General features: G+C 45.0%; 2 protein-coding genes across 5 annotated transcripts; one reads left to right on the top strand and one right to left on the bottom strand.

The window, feature by feature from the left end:
- Positions 1–6,212: 6,212 nt before the first annotated feature.
- On the top strand, positions 6,213–9,125 carry LOC4346327 (protein WALLS ARE THIN 1). Its single transcript, XM_015794030.3, has 3 exons — positions 6,213–6,631; positions 6,777–7,365; positions 8,458–9,125. Exons 1-3 carry the CDS (start codon positions 6,420–6,422, stop codon positions 8,818–8,820), a joined length of 1,164 nt encoding a protein of 387 aa, XP_015649516.1. The 5' UTR covers positions 6,213–6,419; the 3' UTR covers positions 8,821–9,125.
- A 1,733-nt stretch (positions 9,126–10,858) lies between these two features.
- On the bottom strand, positions 10,859–13,820 carry LOC4346328 (protein SOSEKI 3). 4 transcript variants are annotated; one of them, XM_066303309.1, is made up of 6 exons: positions 13,404–13,820; positions 13,241–13,310; positions 13,043–13,158; positions 11,977–12,952; positions 11,197–11,501; positions 10,859–11,110 (listed from the first exon to the last, which is right to left on the bottom strand). In XM_066303309.1, the coding sequence occupies exons 1-6, from the start codon at positions 13,639–13,641 to the stop codon at positions 11,085–11,087; spliced, it is 1,731 nt and encodes a 576-aa protein (XP_066159406.1). In that variant the 5' UTR covers positions 13,642–13,820; the 3' UTR covers positions 10,859–11,084. The 4 variants fall into 4 exon arrangements, with proteins under 4 accessions (XP_066159406.1, XP_015649512.1, XP_025875844.1 ...); XM_015794026.2 differs by having other exon boundaries at positions 13,043–13,161; XM_026020059.2 differs by lacking the exon at positions 10,859–11,110 and adding an exon at positions 11,828–11,861 and having other exon boundaries at positions 11,317–11,501; positions 13,043–13,161.
- Positions 13,821–16,434: the final 2,614 nt, after the last annotated feature.

Raw genomic sequence — 16,434 nt, forward strand, 5'->3', positions numbered from 1 at the left:
AGTATATAGCTGTGAATCATGGATCTCGCCTTGAAAAGTTGAAAGGAAGAAAAAACAAGGGGAACTCGATCAGAAACCATAAATTAAATTAAACACTCACTAATTAAAAAATAGCAATGGGTGTCTGTTAGAAAAACCCCTTAGGTACTTATTTCCTAACCCATACTCAGCCAGCACCTTTGAGGTTTCAGAAACACGCACACACAAAAAAAAAGGCTGGCTGATACATCGAGCAGCTCCACATCCACATAACGCCATCCATCAATCCCACATCGGCACAAATAAAAAAAATTGAATCACAAATTTTGAAAGAACAAGATGCGCAATTACAATAACAAGATGGACAAATAAAAAAAAATAATCCATGGGGCGGTGCCGATCCCGAGCGCCGGTGGGAGGGGTGGCGGCGGCGGATCTAGCTGCCCTGAGCGCCGGTGGGAAGGGGGCGAGACGGAGAGGAGAAGGGGCGACGCCACCACGACGACGACCGTATGGGCTTCGGCGGTGGTGGTCAGCAGTGGCCGCAACTATTAAGGTTTTAAATGAACTAACGCTTATGAGCCGTCACCTATTAAGAGCAAGTATAATAGTGAGCTATAACCCTACTATAAGCTTATGTGGAGGAGAGGTAAACAAAAAAAAAAGAGTGTTAGCTTTCATGCAAGAGCTAGCTTAATACAAACTTCAAGACAAATACATTAAATGTATAAGTGAGAGATAGAGATAGGAGAAGAAAATTACAGCTAACCTTATAGCTAATCTATTATATGTGTTGATTTTAGGATGTGCTAATATTAGGAAGTGGGCTATATTATTATCGTTTGCTCTAAGGTTTGTGTGTAGTAGCAGCTGTTCCCGTAATGTAATTATAGCTGCTGCTGCTGCTGATCGACATGCATATCCAATGTGGCTCGCTCCAGCTCCTTCCTTTGGCTCAGTTGTCAGTTGAGAGATTATTGCAGGTGTGACTCAGGTGGTGTTTGGGAATTCCCAAACACCACCTGAGTCTGAATATACACATGAGAGCATCGATCGAGATGGAGTCATGGAGATGCTAGCTAGAGTAGGTTCACCTGGAATTAAGTGCATCAGGGATTGATGCATGTAATTAGTACTCCTAGTAGCAATGAATTAAGGTAATCAATGGAGTTTAATTAATTAAAAGGAAAGAGGCGGAGATCGAGTGAGAGGTTGGTACGGCATGAAATGAAAATGATGATGGTGTGTCGCAGCAGAGGCGAGCAGCATGTCCCAGCAAAGCAGGAAAAAGCCTGATCCGGGCACCTGGACAGCCCGGACCGATCGAATATACCCAACCATAATTTAATAAAGCAGCAATTTCAGTCTTCTTACACACTGATGTTGTGCATCCATTTGATCGACCGACCATAGTGGTAGTGGGAGCTCCATAAACTAAACAAACACATATCCAGGACATGCATGCTTGCATAGACCCCATATATACTTATATAATTCATTCATTCACTCGCCTCAAAGTTTCTGAAAAGACACCATGGAATGGAAATGTACATCTTCGCATTTCCTCTGTCTTGGCAGCAACTTTTTCTCTCCTTGCTTGCTTTTGCACTCTTTTCTTTTGTGTTTCTCTTTTCCCCTGCTTTTCTGGAGCTGATCTGCTCGGTGGAGGAGGCATTCTTACATCACTGGAGTAGCCTTTCTTTTTCTTTGTTCCCTAGCTACATGATCGATTTCTCTCCTCTCTTTTTTCAGTGCATCAAATTAAGTGTTGACTACTGGGTGCAATACAGCAATGAATTACTACTATATTACTATGTAACTACTAGTAGTATATACTCTCTATATACCAGCAATAATGTACTTATCCAGAAAATGTCCGCATGCATGCATCACTACTAGAAAAAGCATTTTTGCAGGCGGACAAAACTAATTTTCGCAGGCGGGAGAGAGATCCGCCTGCACCACAATGACAGCGAAATTCATCCATCTTCGCAATCGGGGCAACGGCCCACCTGCGAAAATAGAAGAAACGAACAAAAAAAAATGCCGGCCCGCACCGGGAGCCGCCGCCATCTCTCCACGCCGTCGGCACCACCGCCGGCCTCCCCCCTCCCTCCTTCGGCCAGATCTAGGAGGGAGGGGGGAGTGGAGCCGCCGCCGCCGCCTAGCCCGCGCCGTCGCCGCTCCACGCCGTCGGCGCTGCTGGCAGCCTCCTCCCTCCCTCCTCCGGTCAGATCTGGGAGGGAGCGGGGCAGGGGAGCCGCCGCCGCCGCCCGGTCGGCGCCGCCGCCGCCCGGCCCACGCTGTCGTCGCCGCCGCCGGCCTCCCCCCTCCCTCCTCCGGCCAGATCTAGGAGGGAGGGGGGAGGGGAGCCGCCGCCGCCGCCACCTAGCCCGCGCCGTCGCCGCTCCACGCCGTCGGCGCCGCCGCCGGCCTCCTCGGCAGCACCGCCTCGCCTGCTCGCCGCTGCCGCCCTTCGCCGCCACCGCCCGCCACCACCGCCGGGAGCCGCCGCCGGGGAGAGTAGAAGTGAGGGGAGGGGAGAGGAGGAGAGGGGAGGGGAGGGGCCGGTGGTGAGGAGAGGTGAGGAGGAGAGGTGTGGAGGGGAGGACTGAGGACTTAGAAAAAATTGCCGCCCGCGTGTATTTATATTAAGTCTATTTTCGCAGGCGGACCACTTAAGCGGCGCCTGCGAAAATAATTTTCGCAGTCGTCCCTTAAGTGCTCCGCCTGCGAAAATCTATTTTATTTTCGCAGGCGGACATTAAATTTCACCCCGATTTATATTTTCGTAGGCGGTCATTTGGCTCTAAGGGTCATGTCCGCCTGCGAAAATGAGACCCCCACGTTGAAAAAAATGTTTTTTCTAGTAGTGCATGTAGCGTTAACTTAGGGTGTTTTTGGTGGTAAGGATATGCCTGTATTGGATATGACCATTCAAGTTTGGATGATGTTTGGTTGGAGGGTAGGATTGATCATTGATGAGGCGGCCTAGAAAAGAAAATATTCTGATCTCGTTATTCTGAATGGAGGGATTAGTCTCCTTTTGCCTGATGAAGCCATATCCACCTTGTCTAGGATGCCAAGTACAAGGTTAGTGAGTTCACTGGAGTGCTATTAGTAATACTAACATATTTTGCTATTAATGTGTACTTAGTATGGCAAGATTAGTGTTAAAAATTGTTAATTTGTATGACTCACTATTATTGAGTCAATTAAGATATTATAATTAGTTAATTACTTTCATCCCATCCATTCTCATCCTATACCAACCAAATAAAAAACTTGAATAAATCCTCATCTTAAAAATATGGATAGCTATATCTCACCCCTTTAAGAAAAAGACCCTTAACTTGCTTCTATGACTAATTTAGATCCTCCACGGTTCTGCACATACAGTACTGCACACTGACATGTGAGCCCGAGGGTATGTGAGGCCTACATGTCAGTGAGCAGTATTGCAGAGATTACCCTCACTCTTCTATGACGGCCTCATCTCTGTCGAACTGCATGAACTTGGCATCGCTACAGCTATTCAATTTCAGACCTGCGATAGCCAATTGATAACGAGTTCTAAGAGCGAACAGTGGCTGGCATCCCTTTTTCTTCAATTGCAATAGGACTGCAACATCATATCATCGCAGCTATAGCATTGATCTGTTCCGATCAAGACTACAAAATCAAAAGTAGCGAATAAAATCATGCACATGCGGTGCCTGAATGTGAATGAACATAGAAATGGCGATTTTATCTGATGACAAATCTCCCATCAGGTAGTCTTGATCAGAGAATCAAATAAAGGACGTGTTGGAAGACATTCCGAGGCCCAACAACTATACATGCACTGCAGCACTGCGCTGGGGTAAATGTACCAATATATGCAAGGCATATAGCTATAGCTTTCTTCATTCGGTCGATCGATCCATGCAGATTAACTGGTTCATTGATTAATTCTTGAGAAGATCTAATGCATCGATCGATCGATCATTTGAGGATCATATACTGTAATAATTAATATCGATCACTGTCTATGTGTCAATCTTGAGCAGTATGGTATGTCACCGGCGGTCGGATGCAGGTCAGGTTAGTGGAGACGAACGGAGTGGCGCCAAACGAGAGAAAGAGATGCGATGAAATAAAGAGGCCAGTCCAGGCACTAGCTATAGTTCGATCCTGCTGTTTCTTCACTATTCTCATCGAATCGATTGCAACATCAAAAATAAAGTGACTCGACACTAGCGATCGATGATCGATCGATCGATTTACTCCCTAGTGTAGTACGCGCGCGTGCACACATCAACATTTCACTTCATGCACAGCAGTACCAGCACTAGTACATTTTTTTCCAAAGCATCATGCGCAGTAGTATAATGTTCATTATTAGGCGTACTATTCCATTTGGACGCTTTGATTAATTTGGAGAGGCTAGCGGCAGGAGAGATTGTGTTGGTATATAAAGCGAATTGTTCTTCTTTTTTTCTCATCAGCATCAGGTTAAGCTTCTAGGTTGGACTGATTGGTGCATGCCACTCAATATGGTATCAAAGTTACAGGCTTCCTATCCCACACAAGGGAGTGTTGGTATATAAACCACTTCTATTCCACACAAGAGGCTTGAGGGGGTATCACGTGAGAGAGAGTGTTGGTATATAAAGTGAATTGTGTCATATCTATACTACTTTAAAAGAGAATAGTGGTTTTGTCAATCCTCACCTGCTCAGCTGCAAGAAAAAAAAAGAAATAGGTCTATAGTAATCACATTTCAACCATCCCCAACCAACTCTACTTTTTTTTAAGAAAAAAACAATGTTTGGTCAAAGAGTCTACATGTTACAACCTCATTGGTCACCAATAAGTCATTTTGGTTTATTTGGGAACAAAAAAAAATTTTGAAACAGCAGACGGTAGGAGTTCTACCGGATATATTAGAAGAAGAGAGTTGACCTTGTTTATAAGGAAAACCATACAACTACATAGTTTGCTAAAGGGAAACCGACAAAAACCTCACACAGAAGACACGAAAAGCATGCGACAAAACTACGAATTATGGTAGAACTTTTATATATGAGTTTTTAATGACCTAATAACCAATGCTGAAAAAAAAACTATGTTGCAAATATCTTAAAATAAACTTTGAAAGATCAAAATTTGACTTTGGTTTTAGTTTATAGTGGGTTTGTTGGAACCATGCCACCCTATATTTACAAAATTTGAGATATGCCACCCGTATCTCAATGACATGTAGGACCCACATGAGTCAATGACATGTGGGTCGGGGTGGCATATCACAAATTTTGCAAAATTTGTGTGGCATGGTTCAAATTGTCCCTTTAGTTGGGTTTGTTAGTTTAGTTTATTAGGATAATCAATGGGACTTTTAGTAACAAATATATGTAGCAACTAAAAGATGATATATGCAGAAAATAATGGTTATAATGGGTTATCCTTGCTATAGGATTGTTTTATTCTCCTCAACTTGCCGTGAATTACTCGAAAGGGGTAGTTCACACACTACTAAAAGAGCATTTTCTCAAACGGTCAAAACATATTTTTATATGTGTGGTTGAGTCACCTGTCTGCCCGAAAGTGTCAGCGAAAATCACTATTTTTCCATGCGGGTGCTTATATCGTCTGCACGCAAAAATAATAATCCAAAAAATTTTTTTCCCCAAAATCAAAAACCTAGGTGCAGTCCACCGCCGGGTCCAGGCGAAACAGTCTGGCTGGAAGTTCCTAGGACCCGGAACATCCAACCAGCCCTCTCGGTCCAGCTGAGAGAGTTGGTAGGAAGTTCCAGTCCAGTTTGCCAGGAAGTTTCGACTTGTATTTAACAGTTTCAATTGGTGAAATTTTGAGAAATGCTTGTTACGGAACTGTAGGCTTTCATTCACCACCATATATATTTCGCCGTTTTTCCCCTGTAGAGCAAGCATACAGCAATTCACAGAAAGTGAAATCCAAATTTAAAAACCAAAAGAGAGAAAAGAAAATAATCTGGCTTTAAACATTACACACACTATTTGCAACCAAATTTGTCATGTTCTTTTTTTTTACATAGAGTAATATTTGGTTTGTATGTTTGTAAAGTGATATATATATATATGGTGTGGTGATACAATTACATATAATCTCTTTGTTCTTTTAAAAAAAAAGTCGTAAATATGTGAACATCGGTTTGAAGGTGTATAAACGGATATTCGGAGAGTACGTCTCTCATGAGAGATGGCGCCTCAGTGAAGTCTGAAGACGTACTCTTTTCTCTGCGCGCTAGCTGCTCTATATATGTGACGCTGACGTTCCTCATCTCCCAAGCTGCATGCTAGCTAGCTAATTAAGCTCCCCAGCTCGATTCCTAGCTATCTAATTAGCTAGCGAGGGATCGATCGAGAGCTTCTCCTTCCGGGCTTCCGGCCAGCCGGCGGGGAATAGCTAGAATCAGAATGGCGGCGGAGGCGGATGCACGGAAGGTGTGCGGGTTGCCGGAGCGGGTGCAGCTCCATGGGGCGATGCTGGCGCTGCAGTTCGGCTACGCGGGGTTCCATGTGGTGTCTCGGTTTGCCCTCAACATGGGCATCAGCAAGCTCGTCTTCCCCGTCTACCGCAACATCATCGCCCTCATCCTCCTCGTCCCCTTCGCCTATTTCCTCGAGAAGTATATACTGTCTGCTGTTTAATTTCTGAATTGAACCTCCGTCCTCCTAGAGTTTCAGTCAGTTGTAATCTCGATCGATCGATCGATCTGTAGTGTAGGTAGCTAACAATTAATTAATGTAGACGAACGTGGATGATGGATGCAGGAAGGATCGGCCGCAGCTGACGCTGAGCTTCGTGGTGCAGTTCTTCCTGCTGGCGCTGTGCGGCATCACCGCCAACCAGGGCTTCTACCTCCTCGGACTCGACAACACCTCCCCGACCTTCGCCTCCGCCATCCAGAACTCCGTCCCGGCCATCACCTTCGCCATGGCCGCCGCGCTCCGCATCGAGCGCGTCCGCCTCGACCGCCGCGACGGCGTCGCCAAGGTGCTCGGCACGCTGGCCTGCGTCGCCGGCGCCTCCGTCATCACGCTCTACAAGGGCCCTACCATCTTCGGTCCCAAGCTGCAGCTGCAGGCGGTGGCGGAGGTGCCGTTGAGGGCGGCGATCGCCGGAGAGGGGAAGAACTGGACGCTGGGCTGCGTGTACTTGATCGGGCACTGCCTGTCGTGGTCGGGATGGCTGGTGCTGCAGGCGCCGGTGCTGAAGAAGTACCCGGCGAGGCTGTCGGTGACGTCATACACCTGCTTCTTCGGCGTCATCCAGTTCCTCATCATCGCCGCCTTCATGGAGAGGGACGCCGACGCCTGGGCCTTCCACTCCGGCTCCGAGCTCTTCACCATCCTTTACGCCGTACGTATCTATCTCCATTCTCCCTACGTATACGATCTCCATCTATTCACCTACGTATACGATCCATATGCATGCATTACTGCTGGTCTTTCGATTATTCCTACCTCCAAATATCAACATGCAAATTAATTAATTAATTATTTACTGATCAGCTCATCTTATGCCAACCTAATTAAGCTAGCTAGTAGTGGACAGGACTATACATACGTGCAACGATTAATTTATTAAGCTAATCTACAGCCTACTTTGTGTTAATTATATCTGCACCAGCTCATGGTCACTTTAATTTATTGACAATCATTCTGTATACTGTACTGGATTGAAAAAGGGCCGGAAATCCATATGTACACTTTTCAATAGTAGTAACTATTTTGTGACATTAGGAATATAAATACATGCTTGCAAATGTCCATATTGTATTTAATTTGTCCTGCTTTAGTTAATTAGCACTTAGTACTGGTATATATCTGTCAGTAAAGTAATGCAAGTTGATCGATTTCTGCGGCAGCAGCAGAGTATTATAGCAAGCATGGTGCAACACAGAAGCTAGCTGTACAAATGATCACTTTTTTTCCGTAGGATAACATGCTGGGTTGTACTATATAGTTATCAATCATGCCCTTAAAGTTACCTTTGGACGTTTGTTTGTCGACACACATCGCCGGCCCATAATGCATCCGACCATGTACTCCTAGCATGCATATATACAGTACACTTGGCTGGAATATATACAGTACTTACTTTTCCAATGAGGACATGTTTAGTAGGGCTTAATATAAAATCATAAATTTAACTCAAAAGTTAAGCTTGGAGTAAAGTTTTAGAGCAGCCTAAACATTACTTTACCACTCTAGTTAATTTTGTGGTAGTATTTTAGTCAACTCCGCTTTCTTTTTTAACGGAGCTGAATCTATTTGGTCGAGCTTCAGCTTCAAAAGAGGAGTTGGAGTTGAAGCTAGCCAATGCATGAATCTTCTTAAGCCAAACTAAATTGTTAACTGCTTAATTAATCAATGAAGTGCATGGTTTGCATAATGAAACTGAAGATGAGATGTGAGAGCTGATGGGGGTAGGTGGTGATGATGGATGCAGGGATTCATCGCGTCGGGGGTGGCGTTCGCGGTGCAGATATGGTGCATCGACAGGGGGGGCCCGGTGTTCGTGGCGGTGTATCAGCCCGTCCAGACCCTGGTGGTGGCCATCATGGCCTCCCTCACCCTCGGCGAGAGCTTCTACCTCGGCGGCATCATCGGCGCCGTCTTCATCATCGCCGGCCTCTACCTCGTCCTCTGGGGCAAGAGCCACGAGCGTGCTCGCCTCGCCAAGGACGCCGCCGCCATTGCCACCGACCGCGACGCCGCCCCTTGCCGGATCATCGCCGCCGGCAAGCAGTCCTCCTCCGTCACCCAGCCCCTCCTGCTGCCTACCTCCTCCTCCTCCGACAACGCCGTCTGACCGATCGATCGGTCTCTTTATTAATTACATGCGTGCATGCTTCGAGCCATTTGATCGATCGATTAGCTGCTAGTACTACAGACTTAGCTTGTTGAGAACCAAATGATGTTGATGATTTGCCTTTGCCTATGATATCGATCGACATTAAACTAGCTAGTAGCTTGCTTGTTTTGCTAGGATTTGTTTTGTTTGGATCATGCTTGTGCTTTCTTAATTTGTAACGTCGCGAGAGATTAATTGCTCAATGATGCTTGTGCTACATTTTGTATAATTAATGTACCTACATGTGTGCTTCATTGTACCTATTTTGTTTGCCTTGTGTTGTATCCTGTCCTGTTACATACTCCCTCCGTTTCAAAATGTTTGACACCGTTAACTTTTTAGCACATGTTTAACCGTTCGTCTTATTCAAAAACTTTTGTGAAATATGTAAAATTATATGCCTACATGAAAATATATTTAACAATGAATCAAATGATAGGAAAAGAATTAATAATTACTTAATTTTTTTAATAAGACGAACGGTCAAACATGTGCTCAAAAGTCAACGGTGTCAAACATTTCGAAACGGAGGGAGTACATCAGTATATACACTTTCTTTACTATATCAATGATCAATCCAGTCTGCTTGTACTCACTCGCCAAAAAACAAAGAAAAGGCCGGCTTGAGCCATGCCTCCAATTGGGCCGCTCAATTGAAAAAGAAAGTGGCCGCCAAGATGCATGCACTACGCTGGAATTGGGCCCAATTCCCAGGGAATTACAGCCTGGGCCCAAATATAATGGGCCAACGCGTCTGTGTAGCCAGCCTCACAACATTGAGTCACTAAAGATCTCTACAACACTGAGCATTATTATTTGAGCAGCAGCAGCAACAGAAACCATCGATCTCCCATGGTTTTTAGCCTGTACACTGCAGTAATAAGTGTGCCATGTCATCCTCCTCCAGCCGCCCAATAACAATCATTGGCCGTCCTGGATTTCCATGGACCCACCTGGAAGCGAGACACTCTGACCATCTCTTCCCTCCAAACTACAGTAGGAGTAGTAGCAAATGCCAGCACTTTACTATCATGCAGTAACATGCACGCAACAGCCTTACAGATAGATAACCTGAACTTGGACCCCTCCCCTCTCTGAATCTCTCTGATTGATGCATATGCAGATGCAGGCAAGCAGGCAGGAGTTGCAAACAATGTGGCTAGGATGCAGCACACACCAAGCAATGGATGGATGGATGGCTCAGGATCCCCACCTGTAACTGCATCAGTACAAATGCACACAGACATTCAACATGCTCCAAAGACAACCAAACAAGGGCTAGCTAGCTCAATACCTGATCTATAGCTTTATAATCAAACAAAAGTCCAGTTTCAGCTTCATTCCATTTCCATACAATGGCACTGAACATCCGGTGCTGGACTATCTCCAACTAATCATACTACATAAATACCCTGAGCATAGTATCATACACAAAACAACCTGAATGATTACTTCATCTGCTTCTTCCTGGCCAACTGGCAAAACCATATGCATGGAGTATTTACTTACATTCATACCTCAACAAAGAGGATAACAAGCTACCAAGAAATCATCAAAATGCTTGCTATCCAATATGCTGGAATGAAGCAACATTCCTAACTAGCTTCACCCCAACAGCTTGTGTTACATGTAATCTGCCAGGTAGTTCAACTGGACAACAGGCAAGGTTTAACAAGAACAAAAGCACTGTCAGATCCGGCTGACAGTCTGCAGCTAATGTAAACCTCAGATCTGGGCCACTGTGTCAAGATTTTGCCAAGCTGGCTGAGGCTAAGGAAAAAACATAAGCCAATGGGTGATGCTTTTACCGTGTAATGGTGCTGAGTTACAGATAGTGTAGCAAAAGAAGTGTGTAACCATACAGGTATGTTACTGTCACAAGTTTATTCTTGATTGATTGAGATTGAAAAGAAAAAAATCTATCACTGTCAGGTTTGCTCCTTAAGTCATCAAAGAAATAAAGCTAAATTGACACAGAACGGGACAGTGCTGAAAATTTGAGGCAATAAATTCTTCGTGAAGGTGTAATAAATTGATTGCTGAATATCACACATGTCATAAAATGAATAAAATTGCACTTTGAAGCTACTCCCAGAACTATTGAGACACACACCAAATTACAATGAGCCAGCTCACAGAAAAACAAAAGGAAAACAAAATCACAGCCCCTTACAGTGATTCAGTGCTGTCATCACTCTCTTCACACAAGGGTGAAGATTGGATTATAACCCGAGCTCCAGAAGCAAGCCTGCAGTGATTTTTTTTTGTCAGTCTTTAGGAAAAACAAAAACTACTGGGCCAACAAATGGAGAAAAGAACGTGAAACAACTCAACTTTCTTCTATCTTGATCACCTTCTCCTTTTCCTCATGGAATGATTCCACCCTTGAAGAAGATAGTTTACCAAGTGATAAATCAGTCATCCTATTGCTTGCACTTTTTGATGAACCAAGTGGTGAGGATCTAGTACTACACTCTTGTCGACTACAGCTGTTCCTCACATCCGAGTTGGGAGACAATATTGTTCCACTTCTAGATTGCTTACATGATATCATTTTGATTGTCTGTGGCAGACATCTGAAGCTGCCTGATTCAGCCATACTTTCCATGTCCCTGTTGGAATCCGATACTCTACAGACTCTGACATGTTCAAAAGAGATGCTGGGTCAATGGCTAATATAACTAACCATCCTTTCGAGCAAGGTAACATAACACTTTAAAAGGTGTATGCTCATTCTAGCAAGGAGACTTAATGAGTTGGATGTAGTTAGAACGCCAAATGTGAACGCCTAAAAGGTAACCGTACAATGAAATAATTGTCATCTGTTGAACTATCTTATTCTTGGGTTCTATTTTCTTCTTTCCTGCCTTCAGTACAGGACACCATAGACAGTACAAGATGGACATTGAGAAATTAACTTATGCTGTACAACACATTGAAATGTTCAACATTTAGTGCAACTTACCAATGTTAGCTCAGGCGTTCAATGAGAAAGGCCACTGTATCAGTAAGATACGACATCATAAACTACAGTACTTGACATGTAACCGTGAATTGAATTGCATATTGCCAACACCATAGTCCAATATCAGAATAAGCTAGACGATGACATACCTGTCCTCACTGCAAGATGATGAGCGTTTAAGTGTTGGTGTTCCTCCTTTCCCTGACTCATCCTGCTTCTTTGTCTCGACCAAGCTTCCACTGAAATATTCTGATTCTGGAATTCTCATTCCAATTGTTCTAGCATTACAAGGAATGTTGTCGAGGTGTCGCAATGCCAAAGGAGTAGAGAACATTGGAGAAGGAAACTCAACTTGTGTAAACCGAGGCCTGTATGTTGGGATGAGCCCAAAGCTCCGGTGATCCTTAACAGAAATAGAGCCACAAGTGATCAGCTGCATGAGCAAATTGGCAGGCTTGAACTTTACACCCATTGGGGCAAAGAGATGTTCCTCCTCTAGCGCCCTAAAGCTACTCCTCCTACTGGCTTCGGCCCTTATCAGGGACTCCAAGGTCTCAACTCTACCACCTGGAGAAGCGTCAGAGGAGCACACCGGTGGTGATTCTCGAACAACTCCAGGACCCTTTGGAGATGGTTGTGTGCTCCTTGGATGACATTCCTGAATCTCAGAATCTGATGTACTATTCTCTGTACATACTCCTGCCATACGAGAATTCCTCTCAGGAGCATCCCTCTCACTGTCGTCGGTCTGTGTGGATGCGTCCTGGGCTCCGATGGGCTTGCAAACTCTGTACTCTAAAGGTCCTGGAGAGCTTGCCTCTGATAATGGAGGAGCAACTCTTCCTGCCGGTTCAGGGGACATGTTTCCAGATGAGCCAGAGCGCGGAGTCCGGCATTGGTCATCCTCACGGTTAGTAGAAGCTGACGATGAAGGCAGCAACGTGGCCGATTGTGCCTGCTGCTGTGGCTGTGGTGTAGGGGGTGGTGGGGAGGCCTCTTTTGTAACAGCAGATGGAGATGATGAGGAGGAGCACCCTTCTTGCGATCCTCGCGAATGAGGGGACTCTTCTGGAGGGTGCTTGAGGGTCTCAACCTTGGGCTCGCCAACGCCATTCTGCTGTCGATCTGAGACATGGCAAAATTGGAGCAAGATCTGATGAGCAGTTGAATTCAGTAGCCTGTGACTGTGATTGAGGCAATTCGTCGAACACAAACCTGGCGGTGATCGGTCGAGGAGCTCGGAGCCCTTGAGGATGTACTCGTTCCCTTGCGCGGGCAGGACGAGATCGTCCTCGGATAGGTCGTGCCACACGAAGCCATTCTTGTAGCTCCTGCTGAAGCTACACGGATCAGACCAAACCAAGAGGAAAGGGGGAGATGTTTAGTCCCCCAAAAGAATTTAGATAGATATACCTCTTGCACGACCATGAGTACATTGCCGCCATGCCCTTCCCTCGCAGCACGTTGAGGCGGTTAATCACATCTGCATCAACGCCTCCCGCATCATTGGTAGGGATCGAAAAGGGGAAAAAGAAAAAAACTGAAGCTTGAACAAGAAAAAGAGAAGGATACAGACCTCGCAGGTAGAGGCCGTCCGGTGAGGCGAGTGGCACCTCGATGAAGTGGGGGTGTTCGAGATGGCGATTGCGGCAGAGGTAGTAGACGACGGCCACCCTCTTTGAGGAGGACGGGGAAGGGGGCGGGGGCGGCGAGCGCAGGTGATGAGTCTTGCCCGGTGGCTCGACCCAGACCTTGTTGCGTCCAGGGCTCGCGGTGGCGGCGCGACGGCGCGTCCTCGTGCCACCGCCCTCCATGCCTGGTCGGATCAAAGCCAAGGCATGGGCAAATGGGAGGGAAGGATGATCTGATCAAACCCTGGCCTTGATTGATTCACAAAGCTACTAAGCTAGTAAGGTGATTGGGGATGGGGGAGACTGAGAGCGCGAGCAGGGAGGGAGGAGAGGAGACCGCACTCTCCAATAATTAATGCATCAAATGTAGTAGGAGGAAGAGGAGCCAAGCTGAAGCTGAATCTCTAGTGCTGATTGCTCAAGCCAAGCCGGCACTGTTTGTGTTAGGTTGTGTCGGGCTTTAGCTTTAGCTGCTGCTGCATCTCAAACTACATCAAAGCTGCTGCATTACTGCTGGTTGGTAGCACTAACTAACTAACTAACTAACAGCGAGAAACTTTCAAAACCGGCTGGTCGCAATTGGAGAAGAAGAACAAGATTGGCTACTACTCCAGTAATTTGGCATTTTGGCAGTGAAAGTGATGCGAGAGAGGTCACAAGCAGCTACATCAGTTGGTTTGAGTGCTTTCTTCATGGGCTTTTTGTCTGCTCCTGCTGCTTGCTTGCTTTCTGTCTGTCTGCTCTCCCCTTTCCCAATTCCATTCCACTGCTAACTCACATTCATCATCAGAGATTCAGTTTGAGGGGTTTAGTTACTGTTTTTTCATGGCAAACGGAAATTAGTTCACATGGCAGCGTACAGAGGTATAGTACAGATACAGTAATATGTATTTCAAGTCAGCCCTACTGGATTGGAGTACTACACATGGCAATGCTAGGATCTAAACCAACACACACAACACAGGCTGGGTTATTACCCTTGTTTTACTAGTTGGCATCACGCCGTGGGGCTCGTGGGCACCGCTGTCTCCGATTTATTACTACTCTGGCTTCCTCAGTTTTCATGTGTTCGCGTTCGATGATCTGTGAACGTACAGTTCAGTTTACCTGACTGAATACCGTTTTCCCATCTACCTCTCTGCTCTCCCTAGTAGAGGATTTATTTCTACTTGTTCTAGTACTTGTGCTTGTTTGGTAAAGAAGCTAAGCAAAAGCACAGGTTGGTTGTCGATTCCACTGCATGCCACATGGGGTGCAAAGTGAAAGCAAAGCAAACCAAAGCAGAGGTGGTAGTAACAAGTAAGAATGCAAGATGCATGGGCGATTGAATTCTGTCTGACTGACAGCTATAGCCTGTTTTTTGTTTCTCTGGTTATTAATCTCTTTGCCAACCTTGTTGTTAATGTGATCTCTTCTTTAACTACTAGCTTTATTCCACTGACTGACATCCATGTAGCTCCTTTTAACATGTAGCTAGGTAGCTCCCCTTTACTTTAAACTGTAGTGGAAGCCCACTGATGCCTGCATCTAGTAAGCCTTCAGCATTGAGCAACATGGAGGACAAACTAAAATGGGGCAGCAAGACAAACTGGAAGGACCAACGCTAGTCCTCCTACTACATGCATCTTGGTACACGTAGATCTGAAAACTCATCATGGATGATAGTTCTCCTGCACCTAATTTCTTTCTTGGCCTCTATCTTCATGCATCTGTCTTCTTCTCCATCTTGTAGTTTTCTTTTCTCTCCTCTGCTATGCAAGGGTATGATGCAGTGTTGTGTTGATGAGTGGGTGACTATTCGAGCTGCAAAGATTAGTTATGGACCAATGGCCCCCGTCGATATCAATTTCTTTAATCCACCACACACCGATCATTGTTCCTATTTGTATGCATTATTATGGTAGCTACTACTACTGTTGAGTGAGTCCAATCAGTCACAGAGGGAGCATTCAATTTGACAAATGCATGCAATGTACTATGGTTATAATAATGTCATCCACCGACGCTAATAACAAATAAGGAGAGTATAATACTTTCGTCTCTGAGGTGGACGCTAACAAATACTCTCCTACTACTATTAAGAACAATACTGTTCTGGATTCTACTAAATTCTAATATACATACACATTGCATCGCCATGTCCCATCATCCCATGTGTGATGTGTGTAATGTATAATGATATTCCTGGAGAAGTTAGAGTGCATGTCTGCTTACTATACGTGCGTGCAATTAGGCGCGCGATACTAGTTCATTTTTCTTTCTTTTCTTGAAGACCAACTACTCTCGTTCACATGCATGTGAGTGATAATCTCTAGTGTGCTACATATTCTGCTGGTATTTTTAATTAATTAATGGTAAGTTGTGCTTCCAACAATCAATTACAAAGAAAAGAAAAGAAAAGGACAAGAAAGAAGAACGCAAAAAGATCTATGCATGATTATTGGGGTTGGCATTCAGAGCAATGCATGGATGATTCGATCGATGTACGAATCATATGGGGAAGAAGACAGGAGAAGCTTAATAGCTGCAATATAATGGTAGCAGCTGCGCGCTTGTTTGGTCCTCGATTATTAATTGTCATTAATCGGCGTTCTTCGACTTAAGATCGATATGCCCAGAACATGCAAATGTATGAACGCGCATAAACAAATTAAAGCAGCAATACACCAGAGTATTATCAGCATAAGTCAACTATGTTTCCAGAAAAAAAAAAGTTTTCCATTGGACGGAAGCTACTTAAGAAGATAAGAAAGAAAGATTAATCTATCACTACTAGAGAAACGATCTTTGTTGGGTCGACCCAAAATCACAATAGTCCCTATTCCAAAAAGAACCGGGACTAAAAATGATGATCTTTAGTCCCGGTTTAAAAACCCACAGCTAGTTTATGATTTTTAGTCCCGGTTGGTAAAAATAATCTTTAGTCCCAGTTCATTTCCTGTCAGTAGGATGTCAGGGGGCCGAGGATCTTTAATC

This window comes from Oryza sativa, chromosome 8 (genome assembly GCF_034140825.1).
Source record: "Oryza sativa Japonica Group chromosome 8, ASM3414082v1".
NCBI lineage: Eukaryota > Viridiplantae > Streptophyta > Magnoliopsida > Poales > Poaceae > Oryza > Oryza sativa.